The sequence below is a fragment of the Thalassophryne amazonica genome, chromosome 10, assembly GCF_902500255.1.
Source record: "Thalassophryne amazonica chromosome 10, fThaAma1.1, whole genome shotgun sequence".
NCBI classification, from domain to species: Eukaryota; Metazoa; Chordata; class Actinopteri; order Batrachoidiformes; family Batrachoididae; genus Thalassophryne; species Thalassophryne amazonica.
Genome location: NC_047112.1, coordinates 31,066,642 through 31,086,116, shown reverse-complemented (window position 1 = coordinate 31,086,116; position 19,475 = coordinate 31,066,642). Strand labels below are relative to the sequence as shown.

The 19,475-nt window shown below is 40.0% G+C and overlaps 1 protein-coding gene across 4 annotated transcripts in view; it reads right to left on the bottom strand.

Moving 5' to 3' along the window:
- Positions 1–830: 830 nt before the first annotated feature.
- The window catches only part of osbpl9 (oxysterol binding protein-like 9), an 81,622-nt gene continuing 62,977 nt past the window's right edge, over positions 831–19,475 (bottom strand). For all 4 annotated transcript variants that reach the window (XM_034179696.1, XM_034179697.1, XM_034179699.1 and 1 more), the window contains 15 exons: positions 18,080–18,173; positions 16,953–17,057; positions 14,914–15,073; positions 14,085–14,197; positions 10,130–10,248; positions 9,917–10,002; positions 9,622–9,802; positions 4,032–4,116; positions 3,760–3,870; positions 3,613–3,676; positions 3,380–3,520; positions 2,529–2,607; positions 1,886–1,977; positions 1,628–1,763; positions 831–1,399 (listed from right to left, as the gene is read on the bottom strand). In XM_034179696.1, the coding sequence (XP_034035587.1) occupies positions 1,325–1,399; positions 1,628–1,763; positions 1,886–1,977; positions 2,529–2,607; positions 3,380–3,520; positions 3,613–3,676; positions 3,760–3,870; positions 4,032–4,116; positions 9,622–9,802; positions 9,917–10,002; positions 10,130–10,248; positions 14,085–14,197; positions 14,914–15,073; positions 16,953–17,057; positions 18,080–18,173 (1,641 nt within the window). In that variant the 3' untranslated portion in view covers positions 831–1,324. The remainder of the gene's footprint in view (positions 1,400–1,627; positions 1,764–1,885; positions 1,978–2,528; positions 2,608–3,379; positions 3,521–3,612; positions 3,677–3,759; positions 3,871–4,031; positions 4,117–9,621; positions 9,803–9,916; positions 10,003–10,129; positions 10,249–14,084; positions 14,198–14,913; positions 15,074–16,952; positions 17,058–18,079; positions 18,174–19,475) is intronic.

Below are 19,475 nucleotides of genomic sequence, written 5' to 3'. Positions count from 1 at the left end.
TAGTACAACACTGGTACATAATCATTTTTACAGCCAGGTTACTTTCGGCAGGTCAAGGGGTGGATACATGAACATTTCCAAGTTACTGAATATGCCATGAACTTCATCAACATTGGTGGACATAGTGCAAAATTTTGTATTTTGTACCAGCAGTTAAACATCATGGTGGAGTGGCACAGAGAAGGATAAGACGTGAAAGTTCTGCTGCTGTTTGCTAGAAGGCACATGGGAGACTTGAGCGTCAACTGGACCCGTTACCTTGTATGAACGTCCTTCTGTACCACTCCATCACCATGCTGGGACCGGTGATGCAACAAGATCACAGCAAGAGAAGTATTTAAGTCGTTCAGAATTGTCTTGAGTGTCCTGATGGCTTCCCTCACTTGTCTCCTTCACTTTGGAGAACTGCCTGCTCCACACACATTTACCACACAGTACCAATGCTGTTTGGATTTCTTAATTGATATAAATCAACTCCAAGACATAGTCAGTGACTTGGAAATGTTCATGTATCCAACACCTGACTTGTCTCAAGTAAACTGGCTGTAAAATCAATGATTTGCGTTACACTAAAGAAAATTATTTATACAACTATCGTTGCTTTGATATTTCTATTGAACTTGCATCACAGAGAGACTTGTTTTCAGTTGGAATTTAATGGTGATAATTTTAGAACTTTTAACAGAAGCCTGAACTCCCCCCAAACAAAAAGACATGCAGAAATGAATGTGTAAAAGCAAAAGGGTGTGGTGATTTTCTAGATCCACTGCATATTATATATATGTATATATAAACAGTTATAACTAGTTGCAGGCAAGCAGAGAATTCCTCCCCCACCCTGTTAAGATGAACCCATTCCACTGGTATAAGGCTGTCAGACTGTTTGAGGGGTGCCGCTTTCTTTCCTCAGTCTTCAAAATCCCTGAGATGAAGAGCGCTGATTTATTTGTCACGATTTATTAGATTTGAACATCATCCACACTCCCCTTACAGCCACTGCGGCTCTGCGTTTCCCTGTGGATCAAATGAAGGGTGTGGCTACGGCGCTGACGAAGACAGGTGCCGCCGCGCTGCGGTCTGTGCTGTGTATCGGCCGACGTCAGTGGAGGTGTTCGACTTCAGCATCAGGGCTTTAACAATTCTCACGTTCCAACAAAGAGGTTTTCCCTATTTAGCTTTCATTCATGTCGACATTGTTTTACAGCTGAATGCAAAAGCTCGGTACAGATTCGATCCAAGGCTTGAATAAGAGGTTTTGCAAGAGAGTTCTTATGAAGACTCTGGTATGTGCACTTATTTATGCATATGCATGTAAGCAATGTCCTCAGTGCCGCTGAGAGGCTATTCTCTTTAACAGCGGCTCATCGTAGACCCAGCACTCTCCATCTTCATGGAACAGCTGCAGAAAGAAAAGTAATACTGATTATTAAACGACTACAAACAGTGTGTCTGGCCTGTGGGTCTGGCCTGTGGGTCTCCCCCGCCCCCGTCTGCCTAATCTTCCCAGATCCATTCAAAAATAATTACTATATTCTACAAACAATTATTGTGTTACCATTTGAGTAGTGTCTCAACTTTTAGCAACATGAGGATCTTTCTGTCATAAAACTAAAACAGGAGCTCTCACCCTGGTCTCCCACTGTTGTTCATTCTCCTTTCTCTCTCGGGCTTCTGCTCTCTGCTTTTCCTCAAGCCGGTGTTTTGCTTCTGTTGCAGAATCGATGTCTTTCAGCTTCAGATTCAGTGTCACGTCTTTCCACAATCTAGGTGAAAAGAAGCAGCTTGTTTTCACTAAGATTCCGCTTCAAGTACTTTATATTTCGACACCAGGACACATTGTACACTAAACTCCACGGCAGTGATGAGACAGACCCTAAATTCTCACCTGCGGGACTCGTACTCCAACTGGTCTTCCAGCTTCCTCACCTTCTTTTTAATGATGCCCATCTTCTTTGTATCTATGAACAGTGTGTTCTCCTGAAAACACACAAACCTATTACCTTCTGAAAAGTATCTCCAAAGTTCATTCCAAAGCCATCGGCATCACCAAAATACATTCAAATGAAAGGAAAGCGTGAAGTGATCAGGTGAAGGTAGAGTATTGGGACTGGGCCCAAGGGTCTTGTCTAAGGACACAGACAGGTAGCATGAGAGGGATTCGAGCCCAGGTCAAGATATTGGCAGGCCAGTTCCTTATCCGAGTGGAAACACAACAAAACTGTGTCACTGTCCAAATACATGCAGTCCTTTGTACGATCATCCAGACTATAGCGCATGTCAATTTGTTTGGGTGGATGGGGAATAATTAAGTGAACACTGTTTTTCACTGAACACGTTTGATAAATATGGAACATGCAGTTTGTGAAAATTGAGTTTGAAAGTTTGAAACAGCATTTATGTAAACTCGCGTACACAAATGTATCTAACAGAGTAAGTCTTATACAGGTCCATCAGTGGAGTGCATGTGTGCAATATGCAATGAGCTGCCACACCCTTTTCAAAAATAAATAAATAATTGAATAACTCACGCCTGTTGCCCACTTTGCAAACATTACTCCATTCCATTCCCCTTCAATGGAACAGAAAGACTTCTTATCATTTGGAGAACTGCAAGAGACAAAAGGTTCCGTATAAATGCAAATGTGTGGCACATTCAAATAACCATAAGCAATTAATACCCCTCAGTCTTTGGTGATGATTTTTTTTTTTTTTGACAATACACCAGCAAAACCCTTATTTGCCTTTAAAACTGAGTTAATTCTTCATTATGCAGCAGCCTGAATGGTTGATAATCTGTAGGATGGATCCATTTTCCAATATTGTTTATTCCAAACTCTGATCCAATCATCTGAATGTTTCAGCAGAAATAAAGTCTCATCAGGCCTATTAAACATTTTCCCAGTCTTCTGTTGTCCACTGTTACTGAGCCTGTTGTTAATCATAGCTGATAGGAGGTGCACCCAGTGTGGTCTTCTGGAGACTTTGTTTTCCTGAGTAGCTATTTGAGATACTGGTGCCATTCTATCAGTTCAAACTTTCTGCTATCAACAAGGTATTTACACCCAACGCTCTACCTCTCACTGTATGTTTATTATTTTTCGGATGATTCTCTGTACACCTTAGAAATGGTAAAATGAAAAATCACAGCAGTTTTACAGTTTCTCAAATAGCCATTCCAGCTTGCCTGGCAAATTCTCACATTCAAAGTCACTCAAATCACTTTTCCTTCCTCATTCTGATACTTGGTTTGAATTTTGTTTGGCAACCCTAACGACAATGGCTAAAGAAGACGAGAAAACAAAAAGTTACAGGATATAACGATACCCACATAACCAAAGTTTATTCTTGAGATAATTCTGTGCAATTATTTTGCACTTACAAAATCTCGGCAGTGATTCTGTGCTTCTTTCCTCCATAAAAAGGTTTGGTGTGAAACACGATGTTAGCACTATAACCCGACTTCGAGCAGGAGATGTTGCACTCGCCACCCAGCTCCACCCACGGCACGGTCAGGATCGACCTACATAAAGAGACACGTGTCTCAGTGAAGGACATAACCAGACAGACAGAGTTTTGCAACAATTTCAGACACTGGGATGCAGTAACATGTACCTGCCATATCCATTAGGGAACGTGAGGATGTAATGTTCATCATACTCCAAACATGACACGCAGCCTAGAAGAAAACCACAGACTACTATGAAAACTACCTCATTAAATGGTGTAACACAGAGTACATGAAACTGTCCTTCAGTGTACCTTGTCCAATGTTGTGGACACCTATGGACATGCCGAGGAACTTTGACTTAGTCCAGATGTGTGCATTGAACTGGATCTTTTTACTTGAACACTCTGCGTAGAATGCAGAAACTACACAAAACAGAAAGATGCGATGTGGAAGAGATAATACAGAAGAATAAAAAGAAAAGACTTGAAAATTCAAGTACACTGCCTGGAAAAAAAAATCAAATAATTTCTTATATACTGAAAAGTTTTGGGGCTATGTAATGACTCTATTGTACAACACTCACTAGGTGGGTGGTGCGAGACCTGCTCTGCCACAAAACACACATTGTTGGGCGATGACCACGGAACTGGCCCATCTGATACCGTCTCCTGATGAATACATAAGAGAAAGAGAAAAAATCCACAATGCATAAAGGCTGAGTGCACATAAAATGCAAAGTGTCCTTTTCATTTTAGGGACAAAATAGGCCATTAAAAAAAAAATGCACAGGTTGTTCTTCATAACACTGAAGAAAAAAAAATCTAAAAATATGAGCATGAACCAGGGTCAACACTTCTTTAATTGAAATACCTTGTATACTGAAATAACATCATCTGTTAATCATTTTCAAATTGAAAAAGCATTGCTTAGGTGGTGTCCACTTCCAATTTTCATATGTGCTTGTCCCCACAGAATCTGTGCCCTTGTCACATTACTGCAGCATAATATTTTAACTTTATTAATTATGCTGCACTTTTAAGTTTGCAATAAAATTATGGTGACCTTAATAAATACAGCAAATCAACAGCCTCAAACATGTAATAATGTCTGACAGTTAAATTTTGACTGCTTGTGCCTTGCAGCAGAAAAGTAGCCAACAAGTGATTATTTTGTGTGTGTGTGTGTGTGTGTGTGTTTCAGCACATTACTGCAGCTCATAGCTCATTAGGTACAGTGCGTATCAAAACAGCTATCAGTAGTCAGATACTATTAAATAGCTTGAAGATAAGCAAGTCGGCTTAAGAAAACTGAGGCTGTATTATCCTGTAACTGCAATTGTGCGCAAAAGGTTAATTGGGGGGAGCGCAAGAAAATTCCCGATTTAATAAGAGCTGCACATATAAGGTGGCGATTGTCTGAATTTGTAATATTTCTAAGAGTTAAAAGGTCTCCGTTCTGGAGTAAGAACCACACATGAAGCAGACTGTTTCTTCTACAACCCCAATTCCAGTAAAGTTGGGACGTTGTGTAAAATGTAAATAAAAACAGAATACAATGATTTGCAAATCCTCTTCAACCTATATTCAATTGAATACACCACAAAGACAAGATATTTAATGTTCAAACTGATAAACTTATTGTTTTTGTGCAAATATTTGCTCATTTTGAAATGGATGCCTGCAACACGTTTCAAAAAAGCTGGGACAGTGGTATGTTTTCCACTGTGTTACATCACCTTTCCTTCTAACAACACTCAAAAAGCGTTTGAGAACTGAGGACACTAATTGTTGAGGCTTTGTAGGTGGAATTCTTTCCCATTCTTGCTGGATGTACAACTTCAGTTGTTCAACAGTCCAGGGTCTCCGTTGTCGTATTTTGCGCTTCATAATGCATGCCCGTATATAGACGGGGTTCAACTGAACCCCCCCGAGAATTCTGCTGATTTTTTTCTGATCTGGATATCAACGTTATGCATTTTCTTTTCATTGATAATAAGCAACAAGCACTAACTGTTACACAGCTATTATCACACACCCTCAAGTTTCAATTTCCTCTGCCAGAGTAATCCCTTAAGTGATGAAAGGGGAAACTGCTAGATAAACTTTTCCCGTGGGGGTTGAGAATTATTGCTCCCTGGTTCCTATCCTCCTCTGATATCAAACAGATTAGTAGGCTTGTAATACCCATGTAGACACACAATTACACTTGTCTGGTTTGTAAAAACATGTTTGTATGTATAAGCTGAGAAATAAAGGGAGCTTCTCCTTCCTGTTGCAAATACTGTATAGGTGCAAATATTCATGTGGGATTTATTATGCAAATTTCGCGAGTTAATCAAGGTCGCCAAATTAAATACCGCTATTTTAATACATAACGTACATATACGTACATATTCATAATGTAAACACTAATATTAATACCGCTAAATACGAGATCTGTTAGAAAACTATCTGACCTTTTTATTTTTTGCAAAAACTATATGGATTTGAATCATGTGCGCTTGCATCAGCCAAGCTTGAACCTTCGTGCGCATGCGTGAGTTTTTTCACGAGTTTGCATTAATGTTATCTTGGTTCTTCCTAGGTGGTTCTTATGGCAACTGATCCAATCCCAAGCAAGGACTATTTGTATATAAAAATGTATTTCCTAAAATGATACATTTTGGGTTTCAAATAAAATTTATGTAGCTTTTTACCCCTCGAAATCCTCAAAAAGCTTCTGCTTTGAGGGGCTTCGCCCCACACGAGGGCGTTGCCCCTCGACCCCACTGGGGGCCCTGCGGCCCACTGGACACCCAACTCAAGGATTTGAACTCCCCCTTTCACATTCCTATATACGGCCCTGTAATGCGCCACACATTTTCAGTGGGCGACAGGTCTGGACTACAGGCAAGCCAGTCTAGTACCCGCACTCTTTTACTACGAAGCCACTCTGTTGTAACACATGCAGAATGTGGCTTGGCATTGTCTTGCTGAAATAAGCAGGGACGTCCCTGAGAAGGTTGCTTGGATGGCAGCATGCATTGCTCCAAAACCTAGATGTACGTTTCAGCATTGATGGTGCCATCACAGATATGCAAGTTGCCCATGCCAAGGGCACTAACAAACCCCCATACCATCACAGATGCTGGCTTTTGAACTTTGAGCTGGTAACAATCTGGATGGTCATTTTCCTCTTTTGTCCAGAGGACACAACATCCATGATTTCCAAAAACCATTTGAAATGTGGACTCATCAGACCACAGCACACTTTTCCACTTTGCGTCTGTCTATTTCAAATGAGCTCTGGCCCAGGGAAGGCGGCGGCATTTCTGGATGTTGTTGATGTATGGCTTTTGCTTTGCATGGTAGAGTTTTAACTTGCACTTGTACAACCCCCGGCAATAATTATGGAATCACCGGCCTCGGAGGATGTTCATTCAGTTGTTTAATTTTGTAGAAAAAAGCAGATCACAGACATGACACAAAACTAAAGTCATTTCAAATGGCAACTTTCTGGCTTTAAGAAACACTATAAGAAATCAGGAAAAATAATTGTGGCAGTCAGTAATGGTTACTTTTTTAGACCAAGCAGAGGGAAAAAAAAAATATGGACTCACTCAATTCTGAGGAATAAATTATGGAATCACCCTGTAAATTTTCATCCCCAAAATTAACACCTGCATCCAATTAGATCTGCTCGTTAGTCTGCATCTAAAAAGGAGTGATCACACCTTGGAGAGCTGTTGCACCAAGTGGACTGACATGAATCATGGCTCCAACATGAGAGATGTCAATTGAAACAAAGGAAATGATTATCAAACTCTTAAAAGAGGGTAAATCATCATGCAGTGTTGCAAAAGATGTTGGTTGTTCACAGTCAGCTGTGTCTAAACTCTGGACCAAATACAAACAACATGGGAAGGTTGTTAAAGGCAAACATACTGGTAGACCAAGGAAGACATCAAAGCGTCAAGACAGAAAACTTAAAGCAATATGTCTCAAAAATCAAAAATGCACAACAAAACAAATGAGGAACAAATGGGAGGAAACTGGAGTCAACGTCTGTGACCAAACTGTAAGAAACTGCCTAAAGGAAATGGGATTTACATACAGAAAAGCTAAATGAAAGCCATCATTAACACCTAAACAGAAAAAAAACAAGGTTACAATGGGCTAAGGAAAAGCAATTGTGGACTGTGGATGACTGGATGAAAGTCACATTCAGTGATGAATCTTGAATCTGCATTGGGCAAGGTGATGATGCTGGAACTTTTGTTTGGTGCCGTTCTAATGAGATTTATAAAGATGACTGCCTGAAGAGAACATGTAAATTTTCACTGTCATTGATGATATAGGGCTGCATGTCAGGTAAAGGCACTGGGGAGATGGCTGTCATTACATCATCAATAAATGCACAAGTTTACGTTGATATTTTGGACACTTTTCTTATCCCATCAATTGAAAGGATGTTTGGGGATGATGAAATCATTTTTCAAGATGATAATGCATCTTGCCATAGAGCAAAAACTGTGAAAACATTCCTTGCAAAAAGACACATAGGGTCAATGTCATGGCCTGCAAATAGTCCAGATCTTAATCCAATTGAAAATCTTTGGTGGAAGTTGAAGAAAATGGTCCATGACAAGGCTCCAACCTGCAAAGCTGATCTGGCAACAGCAATCAGAGAAAGTTGGAGCCAGACTGATGAAGAGTACTGTTTGTCACTCATTAAGTCCATGCCTCAGAGACTGCAAGCTGTTATAAAAGCCAGAGGTGGTGCAACAAAATACTAGTGATGTGTTGGAGCGTTCTTTTGTTTTTCATGATTCCATAATTTTTTCCTCAGAATTGAGTGATTCCATATTTTTTTCCCCTCTGCTTGGTCTAAAAAAGTAACCGTTACTGACTGCCACAATTTTTTCTCTGATTTCTTATAGTGTTTCTTAAAGCCAGAAAGTTGCCATTTGAAATGACTTTAGCTTTGTGTCATGTCTGTGATCTGCTTTTTTTTCTACAAAAGTAAACAACTGAATGAACATCCTCCGAGGCCGGTGATTCCATAATTTTTGCCAGGGGTTGTAGATGTGGCGACAAACTGTTAACTGAAAATAGTTTTCTGAAGTGTTCCTGAGCCCACGCGGTAAGATCCTTTACACAATGTCAGTTTTTAATGCAGTGCCGCCTGAGGGATAGAAGGTCACGGGCATTCAATGTTGGTTTCGGCCTTGCTGCTTACGTGTAGAAAGTTCTCCAGATTCTCTGAATCTTCTGATTATATTATGGACTGTAGATGATGGAATCCCTAAATTCCTTGCAATTGAACGTTGAGAAACATTGTTCTTATACTGTTAGACTATTTTTTCATGCAGTTGTTCACAAAGTGGTGATCCTCACTCCATCTGTGCTTGTGAATGGCTGAGCCGTTTGGGGATGCTCCTTTTATACACAATCATGACACTCACCTTGTTTCCTATTAACCTGTGGAATGTTCCAAACAGGTGTTCTTTCCCAGTCTTTTGTTGCCACTGTCCCAGCTTTTTTGAAATGTGTTGCAGGCATCCATTTCAAAATGAGCAAATATGTGCACAAAAACAATCGTTATCAGTTTAAACATTAAAATATCTTGTCTTTGCGGTATATTCAATTGAATATAGGTTGAAAAGGATTTTCAAATCATTGTATTCCATTTTTATTTACATTTCACACAACGTCCCAACTTCATTGGAAGTGGGGTTGTACCAAGACTTATGCTTTGCAGCACCTTGTCTTGTGTTGCCTCAGTGCGCATAATTACGCTTATTCCCTAAAATAGTCACAGAAAGAATAATCATCTGGTAAGATTAACAAATAAAATAAAACCTTGGATATCAATTAATTATGTCTTTGATTACTGATCCTTCCACACTATAGATACAATTAATTAGTGAACTGACAGGAAATTATCTTTGAAAGAAGTCATTTAGAGAACCTATGACAGGCTCTGGAACATCATGATGCATATTTTCCACAATTTCCTAATATTTTACAGACACAAGAAAAATTTGAAAAAGTCAATGTTAGAATAAATCAGTTATGAAAACAATCGGTGGATGCAACTCCAATCTCTATCTTGTAGTCATCAGAAATAAGCTTGTTACGAATAAATAACCAACTGTGCCAGATAACTGTGACTGCAGTGGCTTGCTGCCTCACCGTGTGCAGGGAAGAATCCTCTGACTCACTTGGCAGATCCCAGTGGCAGAAGAAAACTTCTCCCAGGATGGGGTTGTAAGGTTTTTTGGCCACAGAGCCTTTCCTCCCTGCATGGAATGCTGAAAGGTACCATTTTACCACCTGAACCATGCGATCCTTAGGCTCCGGCTGCTCGGCAATACTGGTGGAGGTCATATGAATGAGTCAAACTGTTTGCAGCTTTTGAACAAACATCTTTTAACATCGACAGACCGGGGGGGGGGGGGGGGGGGGGGGGGATTAAAAGTGGAAGTACCTGACAAATAAGTCGGGATGTGCAAAAAAATCTGCATACATTTCTAACAAAGATCTTCTTTCTAGGATGAACGTTGGGAGGACCACCTATGAAGTAAAAATAGAGATGAATGAGGCAGCCATGACTCATTTTTTGCTCAGAAGAAACTGTCTGTACTGTTAGGTTTTGCGAGTAAAAAGAGAACACATGAGCAGACTGGGCGTTGGTCTTCACCTTCGTGAGGTCCATTCCTAGACGGACTTGGGAAAGCAGATGCATGATGATGCTCTTGTGCTCCTCTACAGACTCTCCCTCACCGTCATCATCACGGTCATCATGGCTATCAAATTGTTCTGAAAACGATGACACAGGTCAGGGTTTATTTTCTGTACTTCAGTAAGTTGCTCATGCAGAGGCTGTTTAACCTTCTGAACCACAAGCAGCTTCTGGATGACTTTTTTTTTTGCCATCAATCACATTTTTAATCAACGTGGCCTCATGTTCAGTCCATCTCTAAGTCTTGCACCTCCATGGAGACAGCACAGTCATGCACAGATTTAGGTACACTATCAATCAATCAATCAATCAATTTTTTTTTATATAGCGCCAAATCACAACAAACAGTTGCCCCAAGGCGCTTTATATTGTAAGGCAAGGCCATACAATAATTATGTAAAACCCCAACGGTCAAAACGACCCCCTGTGAGCAAGCACTTGGCTACAGTGGGAAGGAAAAACTCCCTTTTAACAGGAAGAAACCTCCAGCAGAACCAGGCTCAGGGAGGGGCAGTCTTCTGCTGGGACTGGTTGGGGCTGAGGGAGAGAACCAGGAAAAAGACATGCTGTGGAGGGGAGCAGAGATCGATCACTAATGATTAAATGCAGAGTGGTGCATACAGAGCAAAAAGAGAAAGAAACAGTGCATCATGGGAACCCCCCAGCAGTCTACGTCTATAGCAGCATAACTAAGGGATGGTTCAGGGTCACCTGATCCAGCCCTAACTATAAGCTTTAGCAAAAAGGAAAGTTTTAAGCCTAATCTTAAAAGTAGAGAGGGTGTCTGTCTCCCTGATCTGAATTGGGAGCTGGTTCCACAGGAGAGGAGCCTGAAAGCTGAAGGCTCTGCCTCCCATTCTACTCTTACAAACCCTAGGAACTACAAGTAAGCCTGCAGTCTGAGAGCGAAGCGCTCTATTGGGGTGATATGGTACTACGAGGTCCCTAAGATAAGATGGGACCTGATTATTCAAAACCTTATAAGTAAGAAGAAGAATTTTAAATTCTATTCTAGAATTAACAGGAAGCCAATGAAGAGAGGCCAATATGGGTGAGATATGCTCTCTCCTTCTAGTCCCCGTCAAAATGACTCAAAAATCTATTTTGTGCAGTAACAATGGCAAAGAATATAAAATAAATGGTGTATGTTGAATTTCTGTTATAATTTATTTTACAAAAGATAAAAATATTTTTCAAAGCACCTGCAAGTGTTATTGATGCAGGGGGGTGGGGGGTGGGTGTCAACTCCACATGCGCTACACTGACTAAGTTTGTTTTTTACCTTCTATCCAGTTGTTAAGTGTGATGTAACGCATCATGTGATTTTCAACTTCCGGGTCCACACAAAAAAGTTGTGCAGTCATCAACATCGAGAACTGCACTGAGATGCTCTGATCAGGCTGCACTTAAACTGTTGCACACGGACAACAGCATTAACATCGCAACATAAAACTCTTTGTATATTGTGCCTAAAACTCTCCTGGATATATTAACTGGGTTTTTAGACGTTATTGCGTTTGTTTTATGTAAAAATGCCAGAAGCTCAGGTTGTTTCTCCGTTATTTTCAATGGGAGTTGCTGTGAGCTGCGATCGCTTCCTGTTCATGTCGTTCGGGGGGAAAGTGAAGTTTGTACTTTAATGTCCTGTTTATTGTCCTTTACAACACTGTTTGTTCCAGAGTAATATATATATGTCTGAAATTCGGTTTGCGTTTTTTAAATTCCACACAGGTTAAATGTAGCAGACACGGATCATTGGTAATATTTGTTTTAGCAAGTTTTCGGGGTCTCATGGATGCAGTCTCTCATTAACGTGAAGAAAAGCATAAAAATTCCATTTTAGTAGTACACTGGAACCTTGATTTATGAGTTTAATTTGTTCCGTGACAAAGCTCATAAGCCAATCTGATCCCATTTCAAATTTCCCCCATGGAAAATAACTAAAATAATTTAAATCCATTCCAGCCTTGTAAAACATCCCCAAATCACTCTAAATTCTGAAAAAAAAGAGTTTTTTATTAACAATCAGACATGTACAGTATATTTTAGCTGTGCATAATAAAATATATAAAGTAAAAGAAAAAAGTTTTATAAAGTGTTAACTTAGAAACAGATGAGTGTGGTTAACGGAGGCGGAGAAGGGAGGCTTGTGCACACTAAACTTAAACTGTAGATCTTTAAAAGGATCATACAGACGTAACTTTAATTGCAAACTTGCAGGTCTTTGGACCCGGAAACAGATTTATCACGTGATGTGTTACGTCACAGCTTAACAACCGGATTCGTTCCTTACTCTTCTCTTTATGTCAAACTGAAATGCAGTTGAGGATTCACTGAACTGTCAAGTGACTGTTGGTCTGCGCAGACTCATTCTAAGCTTCACAGTGGCACTTTGGAGTGCAGAATGCTGTTTTTAACAGAATCTGTGCAAAGCAGAGGGTTTATTATTGGCAAGTTTTGAATGAATTGTGGAATAAAGTGATTTTGATGACATACCACTATTTTAAAGTTACCGTATTCGCGCATGTGAGCACCCTGAGGGTTTCAAGCATAATTCTACCTGAATGGAGGGGTGGATATTTGCACAAACTCAGCCAAATACTACATTTGTCAGCCTGCCCATTTCAATACAAGGACTGATTTCCTCACAAATAAAGAATAAATCATCTGTCTGTGCCAGTTTTTCCTGTCCCTTTGTCATTTATTCAATGTGTTCCTTGTCAGCTGATCTCTGCCCCTTATTCATCTCAGGCATGTCACACCCCTCCCCCCAAAAAAGTGATGATGTGACGTGCACGGTCATTTTTCAATGTTAACCACATGGACAATAATTTACTGAAACATTTTACACAGCGTTTATATTACAGCAAAAAACTGTGGCTCTCATGGAAGCTTCAAAAGTTTAAATCCAAGGGACTCTGCAGTTAAATAATTCATTTTGTTGCTGTCCATTTTTTACTGCTCGTTTGGACAAAACATCCATAATTTTCCCGTCAGCCTCTCAGTGAAAACAGTGGAACATCCAGACTGTCACTTTCAACACGTGAACTCAGTTTTCTCTGTTTTGCTGTCCAGAAGTGCTGCGTGTGCTCACTGTGTCCTACTCCCTCACCCGCAAAACAGCAAACAAAACATCCAGACAGCAGGAAAGCTCTCCATCTGAACTCCACTCAAAGTTTTGAACTCACACAAAACTTTCTGATGAACTTTGTGGACATCAGTTGAGAAGGAACTCATTTTGTGGATGGAAAAGGGACTTTTTGTCTGACAAAAATGACCATAAACTAATATTATCAGCACAGCTCCTTATACTGGTATCTTCTCTTGATCAGTGACAGTGTGACTGGGGCTCCATTGCTAGCCATAGTCACAGAACACTTCCTGTTTCTTGCACAAGAGTCTTTCAAAATAAGAGCACAGGTCAAACGGATGAGATCATTGCAAGTCAGAAGTAGAAGAGATGAGAAAAACATTGTGCAAACCTTCGTTTGCTTTTTACAATGTGCTGGGGTCATGAAATTAATATATTTTAGCTAAGCTTTTAATAAACTTTAATTAAAAAATTATCTAATTTTGGATAGGTGTTTAACCAATTTTCTTAAAAAACAAACAAACAAACAAACAAAACAAAGGAGTTGGTCTTATACACGACCCTGAGCCGTCAGATGTACAAATACAGTAGATTTCTTCTTCAGTGCACAGAGATCGATGATCAAAAGTTCAAAAATCTGATGAATTTTTTTTAGTTTTCGGTTATGACAAATGGTGCAATTTTGGCAGGTTTTTTTTTTTTTTTTAATTAAAGAAGGCCTTTCAAACCAACCAGCAGGTTGTGGGATTACAGTGTTCATAAACCTACATTAAAATTCATTTTTTTGTGTCTGTTTTGTGCTACTTTTCCTTCCTTCTTTACCTGCATCTGTGGTGCCGTTCGACATGGATGAGTTGAGAGACTCTGTGGTGTCTGGTCGTTTTAATGTTGCTTCTTCATTCGTGAAAGGTGAGGCAGCTGGGGGCCCTGAGGGACTGAGAGCAGGAGGTAGGGAGAGACCAGAGAGGACCATGTTGATAGAGAGGTTTAGAATAAGTAAATTTACACATATTATTTTACAAAACTGACACCCATAATACTACTAGTCTGGCTCTTTGCAGCATTTCCCATCAAATATCATGTAATCTTGACATCTGAAATTAAGTTTTTAAGGTGCTCAGACTGCTACAGCTGACAATCCAATTACCTATCTTGCTAATTATGTAAAGACTGTAGTTTTCCCAAGCAGAACCAAACACATCTATTCCTGCAAGTTTGGTTGCTTGATTTGCCATCAAGGTGCAACACAAGATGTGCTTAAAGAGGAGTCATTTGCTCAAAATGCAACTCGAAGCCTGCAGCTCTGTCATGCTGCAGACATCGTTATTTGGTGTCACTGCCAGCAAGCGAGTAAATGCCATCACTGCGTTATGGAAATGCAATTTAGAGTGAAACGAAACGATACGATAGGCTGCATGCAAATAAGTTCTCACATACACAGAGAATTAAAAAGCATTCTGTATGATACTGTCAAAAAAACGCAACTATGGGCAGAAGAAGTGAGACCACAAAAGGAAATGTAATTCTGTAAATGAGGCACTTTGGTATAGGCTACAATGGCTTCACTATAATTAGTTTTCTTTTGTTGAGTCGCAAATTTTGATTTACAGCTCACAGCGTTGGATGGGAGGCAGGGTGATGTTATACTCACTCTATGCAGTGTTTGGGGGAAGTGGTATTCTGGTAGAACTCGTCAGCATCATAGAACTCGTCTTCACTGGAGGAATAGGAGAAATCTGGCACCGAGTGTGAAGGGAGGGGCATGTGAGCTGGAGAGGCGATGCTGCTGCTGGGGCCTGATGGACCACTCCCTAAGTTTTTTTTTTTTTGGGGGGGGGGGGGGGGGGGGGGGGGCGCAAAAGAAAAACAAATGTGTGTTGTCTCAGTGTATTCATGGAGCACTGCAATTTAATATACCAAATTAAGAAGTATTCTTTACTCTCACATTAAGTGGTCTACGAGTCTTGATTGTTGCTTATTTTATTATATATATTTTTTGGAGTGTGTCATAAAGGGCTCCTCTGCAGAATATACCGACAGCACTCTGCAGCATGCAGCCCGCCTCCTCAGTGCACAGCGCAGCGTTTTAATACTGCCATTTCAGCACTTAAGGCAAACCAGCAGGAACGTCAGCTTTCCCTGGCCTTTTTAGAATACTTAATCTTATGGATGCTGCAGACAGCGCAAGTACATTTAAAATAGGAGATCTGCAAGCAAATATTACGGCACTCTGTACCCCAGCTGAACCAAGCCAGGCCAACAGAGAATCAAACAGCACCACAAGGCACAAAAAACAAGCCATACTGTTGGCTGTATTGCCTCATTTTATTTGGAATAGATGGGTTACAAAATTGAATACGCATTGTCAAGATACCTCGTGACCTATAACAGGTCACTGGAAACATGTAGAATCTGGCAACTTCAATTAGGTTCAAACTTTTCATGTAGAAATGTAGAACGATCAATGAAAAACCAATAAATAAATAAACCCAATAAATTCTGGTGGTGATCAGTATTGGATTCTGAATGTTTCATATGCTTAAGTAATTGTGTTAATGTAATTTGTTCAACATCTGCAAACCTGCTTGTTGACAGTCCTGGTCAGAGTTATTGGCACTCTATATTGTAAGCATATAATTTAAAATATGTTCAAAAATAAATGCAAATGACTCTGAGTCATAGGCTTCTGTGGATATGATTGGAGAAGGTGTGCTCATGCAACTTTTTGTCTGTTGTATCACCACTCTCAGCTTCATGTTTGGAGCAGGGTAGAGAAGGATTTTCATACAAGGAAACTGATCTTATCTAGGCTACAATCTCCCAGCTAACGCTCGGCAAACTGTAGCTGAAATTTCAGGTTCTCTTTTCAAGAAAGTCCTATTTTCCACTTCACCACGAAGCTGTGATTGGTGACACAACAGTCAAACGCTGCACTATGCACAGTTTCTCCAATCATAACCACAGATGTCTATAACACTTTCAGCGTTGTCATTGGTATCTTTCCTCACTCGTCGTCTCCTTGCACAGGCCTTCAATTTTTGAGAACTGCCTACTCCAAACAGATTTACCAAACACTATCATGCACGTTTGTATTTTTAACTGATTGATGGAAATGAAGTCCAGGACATACTCAGTGACTACAAATATTCATCCACCAATTTGTGTAAAAAAAAAAAAAAAAAAAAAAAAAAAAAACTGGTGTGAAAGTGACAATTTACTGTAAATTCATCAAAAGGTGCCATTAAACATGCATACCAGCATACGAAAGGTTTTTGTTTTGCTGTTTCATTTCAAAACCTGCAGACATTTAAAAAAAAAATATTTGAATTATATTGTTTGCATTTATTTCTGAACATATTTTAAATTGTGCTTAAAAATATAGGGGCGCCAATAACTCTGACCAAAACTGTACAAGAGAATGACATGTGATCCATGTGTAAGAATACTACAAGGTACATGTACACAAACAGTAGTTCACATTCAAACATTGCTCATTCCTCTCCTGTGTGGGAATGAGACTGAAATGATAAAAACACCATCAAGACCCACGCTGTTCTTTCACTGAACATCACTACAAGCAGAATGTATTTTTGTAAAATGTGTAACTGTGTGTTACAAGTTAACATATATTGGTGCTATGATTCTCAATGTTGCCATGTGACTGGCTGCTGGACTGAAGTGATGTTTCACCTGTGCTGTTGGGAGTTGGGGTATGCAGACTGCCCATTACCGTCACAACGGGCCCGACAGGTAATGTGGATGGTCGTTGGTCCGATTTACACACCTGAGAAGCATCTTTGGGAAGAACAGAGACAGCAGATGAGTTGACACTTAAACCTCTACTTGAAACTTAATCTGAAAATCTGCTGAGCAGCACAAGTTCCAAGAAGCTGAGACAATGAGCGTGACACTGCAAATACAGGCACAGGCTGTTTAGGAGTTTACATAATCTAGTAAGAAACTGAAATTAGAACAACCTAGTTTGCAGGGTTCATATTTAAACCATTTTTACCAGAGACCAACATATGGCCATCGGGTATTGCAAAGACTTTGTGTCCGCCTGTCTGTGCTCAACATAATTCCAGTCCTATTACTGCCAGGTTCTTCAAATTCACAGGGACCATTCTTGGGGCTAACACTGACCTATTTTAAGAGGTCAAAAGGTCACATTCTGTTTCCTATTATTATGCTCCTTCGGTCGAGGGTATTTTAGCATTGCGTTATATTTATATAGTCAAGTCCTAAACGTGGTCAGATGCAAAAAAAAAAAAAAAAAGGATATTAAGTTTAGTTAGCTTTACTCAGGACAGATTTAATTTAGTTAAATATTTGCAGAGTACGTCTAACCACCCCCAACAAAAAAATTCCCCTCACATGCACAGTATACGGACAGACAACACTTAATGACATTGGCCGTGGGGCCCATAGATGCTACAGGTGCTTGTGTCTGGATTCCAAAGCAATAAGTGGATGTGAATCAATGAATTCCCCCGGAAGGACACCAGTGCACCACAGGTTACCTCCCTAGTAATGGCTGAGACCCATTTACAGCTGAGTGGAGAGGGATGACACAGATGAAGTATCTAGTCCAAGGACATAAACAGGTAACATGACCAGGAATCAAACCCAAGTCTACATATAATATTGGTCATTCCAGCTCCTTCCCTTAAATTAAAAATTAAATAAATTTAAAATCTTAAGTGGAATATTTTCCTAGAGTATTCTTGTTTACAGATTCGACAGGTGTGTACAAAGGCTAATTAGGATTGTTTTAAATGAGCACTGGTGAGTACCACATGCAGCCATGTGTGCAGTACCTGTGGGTAATGTAGTCTGTGTTGGCATTGTGGTGTTGACTACAGGAGTGTCCAGAGGGGGTTGGTAGATTCCATCTACTGGGTTGATGGTGCTCTAGAGGGAAAACAAAAACAGCAGCCTCACAGTTACATTGACATGCTGCTGCAACAACAGCACAACATTTCCACTGCCCGCTGACCAAAACAAGATGTTGAAGGGAAACTCTGAGACCATCTAAATAAGCAAACAAATTAGCTTCAGTCATGGCCTCAACTGATGACAGTTTTTTTTTATGAAATTGCAAGAATGCACGCTCATGCTCATCACAATGAAATACAGTCAGTAATACCAAAGTCAAATGCCCTCTTAAGGTTACCCTCTGACACAGCACTTACAAGTACTTCAGAGCTTCTTCAAAAGATACAGACAAGCTTGATGTTTACACAACAAAAACAGCTAATATGTATACCGCCCAGCCAAGGCAAACAAATGGTCTTTTACCAAATTTTTCCAGTAATGTTACAAGGCTTTATATAATCAACTCATTATAAAGATGCAGAAGTGGTAACGTCAAAGAGCAACTTTACACAACAACTAAAAGGTGCTTCTTACCCTGTCTGTTGTCAGAATAAAGGTGACTAATTTTAATTCTAGGCTCTTTATTTTCCCTGTGGTAAAGCTCTGTGAGGACTTTCCAATATGCACGCACTCATCTCATCAGAACCTTTGTCACATTGGCTCCATCCATTCACACACACGGATTAACAGGGTCACAGACATCAATGTCAAAGACAAAACTGGCCAGCCCTCTATCAACACAATGGGAGTATATCGACCCTGATCCTGTAACAAATGTTCCTGGCACTACTATTGACTGTGTGTGGCTAGCCTTTGTCAAAGTTACATGTTCCTCTCAATCATGACCTGTAATTGGTCATTTTTCCAGTATTGTGATACCATTCAGCCATTTGAGAACAGTCACAGTGAGTCAGTTAAACGACTGTGTCATCACACAGTCGTTTTGACTGTTGGGGTTTTTCCGTAATTATTGTATGGCTTTGCCTTACAATATAAAGCGCCTTGGGGCAACTGTTTGTTGTGATTTGGCGCTATATAAATAAAATTGATTTGATCACACATGAACAGTAAACCTGGGAAGCTGTAGCACAGTAGCTGGTTGAAGTATCTTTTTGGAGAACACAGAGATACTGCATGAAATGACAGGTTTCTCTTTGTAATCCAACATGTCCCACTAACGCAACTCAAAGCTATCGGTACCAGATTCTTGTGAATACCTCTTGTGAATTTTCTGTGTACTAAAAGTAGGCTTTACAGGTTTTCTATGTCAATAACATTTTATTGAGTTTTAAAGTACATAAATACGAAACTGGTCACTGGATCCTTGATCTCTGGACA